The sequence below is a fragment of the Gekko japonicus genome, unplaced genomic scaffold (assembly GCF_001447785.1).
Source record: "Gekko japonicus isolate JY-2015 unplaced genomic scaffold, Gekko_japonicus_V1.1 scaffold1376, whole genome shotgun sequence".
Classification (NCBI taxonomy): domain Eukaryota; kingdom Metazoa; phylum Chordata; class Lepidosauria; order Squamata; family Gekkonidae; genus Gekko; species Gekko japonicus.
Genome location: NW_015160882.1, coordinates 1 through 3196, shown reverse-complemented (window position 1 = coordinate 3196; position 3196 = coordinate 1). Strand labels below are relative to the sequence as shown.

The following is a 3196-nucleotide window of genomic DNA, read 5'->3' as shown; positions in this document are numbered from 1 at the left end:
GGAGGCTAGTGGGCTGAAAGCACCACTTTATTTTTGTCACTCTGCCCCACTTCCACTAACAAACCCAGGTCCCATAATTTCTTGCCTCAACTCCCTCAACTGGGGTTGGTGGGAGAAACCGGGGTTACATAAGGATTTAAAAATTTTTCAAGGACTTCAAAATGGGAAGAAATGGATTTTTAAACAAAAATGTAGGTAACTGAGGGGAAATTTAGGGTATAAATAATTCTGGTAATGAGAAGAATTATGGTAAATAAATATAAATGTTGGGGGGAAATCTATGTATAATTTCAGCAGAAATAAAAACCCCAAATCTTTATGAAGAAAATATAACATTTTGTCTTTATTCAGAATTGTGGTAATATAAAATGAAAGAAAAAAAGTAAAAATATTAAAAGGAGGCAAAATTAAAATAATCTTCTTTATTCTTTTAGCTACAAGCCATTATTTTCCTTAATTTTTTTGGTCTTTCCAGACCTTTTACTTTTCCAAAAGTAATAGTATTAATCCTTGGTAAAATACTTCCAGTTTTAAATGTCCATAATGTGTGGATGGAAAAAATTTCACAATAGATTTCATTATAAAAATTCTACAAAGGCCATCTTATTGCAATCATAAAATTTCTTTACTATGTATACCATTTACTTCTGTCAAATATTTCAACATCTTATCAGGTATCCACTGATAACTTTTTGTATTTTCAGACACATTCTATGGGTGAATGAATTTGATAAAACTTTTAAAATATATAGCAATTTTGTACACTGATCTTCCTAAAATATACCCAAAATCTACCCAAACATTTATATGTACATGGTGCAATTAGTCATCTGATGATCAGAACTACTCTAATTTTCCCCTCATTTTCAGAGAATGAGAAAGTTGGGGTAGTGGAGGAAGAACTAATTGAGCTACAAAATAACACTGAGCTGAGGCCGAAATCATACCAAGAGTCTTGGTTATGAAAGGAAATTTCTGATCACCATCCTGTGCTATCGACTGGTATGACTGGATCAAGTTCATCAATTTGGTGAATAAATTAAACTAAAAAGTTTTAATTGGATTTTGAATAAATGTGCAATTCATTGTTAGTGTTTTTAATTTTATTGTTATTATCTTCCTTAGTTGGTCATGCAAATTGCTGTTCTGAATAATGCTTTTTATAGGGTAGGGGGCACTAGGGACGAGTTAATTTAACCATGGGGGCAGTGGCCTCAAAAAGTTTGGGAACCATTGCTCTCGATTATACAACTAATTCAGTAGTCATCAAACCTTTAAATCCTGGCAATATCAAGCCACTAGTACATTTCAAGACAATATCATTATGCTACTGACATTCCAGTTCCCCACTTCATTGTCAAGGACAGCAGTATACACCTGATCATCAGTGTCACTTTCAATTTCCAGCTGTAACACATAACAGCATATGCAAAAGTGTGAAGGCCCACCAACTTGTTTGTTTAAAGACATGTTATTGTGCAGCATGTAAATATGCCATTGGAGGGGAAATAATCAGTAATTGTTCTGCTGAGTTATAATCAATATTCTCCAGAATAAGCTAAATACAGAATAGCTCATGTTCAAGAAACTAAGTCATGATTTTAAAGAGTTCCTCATTTCCCCACCTGAATTTTGATTCTCTGGACAATCTTTTTTAAAGTGCTCCACGGATCCACAAACCCTGCAAGAACCTCCTGTAAGAGATTAACACAGAAAAAATATTTCACTATAATATATTAATAAAATCTATGCATACTTAACATCAACTGGCATAGTTTATAATGAATGTAAACTAGAAAATAAAACTCAACATTCATGGCTTTTGCACAGATTTTTAACTACATTTAAACTAGCATGGTGTACTAACTAAAGAGTCAGACTATTCTTGAGAAGGTTATGGTTCAAATCCTAATTAGGCATAAAGCTCAGTGATTTTAGCAACCTAATTTACCTCACGTTACTGCTGAAAACAGAACTATGTATGCCTCGAAGGATCATAAAACTTTTTGCAGGAAAAAAGTTGACATAAGATTACATGTACATTTATAGAATGCCTTCTTCGGCCACCTCAGGTAGTTACTACAACACGGAAAAGCTACGTTCAGCAGAGCTTCTCTGTCCTCTGAACTGCCCACTTTCAGCTGCCATTTTGTTCTTGAAAATCTTTAAAAACAGAAATGTTAGCTGCTGCACATACATTCTATGAATATTTGCTTAGTCAGCCTTTTTATCAATTAAAATAAGCTGTCAAAACTTTCACAGCCATTCTGCACCAAAGCATTCCCAGAAGTCTCCAATGGAAGTACACAGATGGGACTTTCTTAAAAATTTCCTAAAGAGCAGCCCCCAACACAGGATAGGCTTTTAAAATCCTCTTGTGAGGATTTGGGGAAAATAGTAATGGGGGACAGAGAGAATACGGCTCTGTCCCCCACTGTACATTCTTAAAAATACATATTTTTGTTATTTGAAGGCTTTGAGGCAATCCCTTTGGAATTTCAGGAACTGTTTCTATAGCAACCAGTGCTAAGATACTAGTGAATATGGAAAAAAATCTGTTGATCTGCAGATGAAGAGGCAGAATTTCTTAATGTGGTCAGAAGCACACAAAATACCCCTTTCTAATGCTCACTCTTTTCATTGTCTTCTCAATGCCAAAGAAGTTGTCTTAAAGTTTCCAATCCACCTCCATTGTGAAAAAGTGTGATTTTCAAATAACAGCTGTTCTCACCTTCAGCATAGAGTCCTTTAGGATTATCTGGACATGATCTGGAAAGATGTCCCATCTCACCACAAATAAAGCATTTTGCATATGGAAATTCTCCTGTAAGAGTTCAAAAGTTTACATGTAATGCTGCATACAACCACACAAATAAATTCATACCACTATAATTTCAAAGGTCAAGTCACTCATACATTTTGAGAACTGTTTAGTGTATATTTTTAAAAAGGAAGGCACTTTTTCCAGGCCCACTGTACAAAGTTGTAGTTATTGTACATACCAAGAGCAGGATCTATTTTTGCTTTGCATTTCTTGATTTCATGCTCTGTAGATCCACAACGATAACAAATTCCAGTTCCCATATCTTGGCTGTCAAGTGCAGCTGGGCAATCTGCAACACCATGTCCTGGCTTTCTACAGTGGAAGCATACCTTTGACAACACAATGTAAATTACCAATTGGCAGATGGAATCA

The 3196-nt window shown here is 34.9% G+C and overlaps 1 protein-coding gene across 1 annotated transcript; it reads right to left on the bottom strand.

Moving 5' to 3' along the window:
* Positions 1 to 1593: 1593 nt before the first annotated feature.
* Positions 1594 to 3153, bottom strand: LOC107120554 (zinc finger CCHC domain-containing protein 9-like; the record flags this gene model as incomplete). Its single annotated transcript, XM_015423276.1, has 3 exons — positions 1594 to 1694; positions 2732 to 2824; positions 3003 to 3153. Coding segments are annotated over 3 exons (345 nt in total), but the record flags the coding sequence as incomplete, so codon positions are not given.
* Positions 3154 to 3196: the final 43 nt, after the last annotated feature.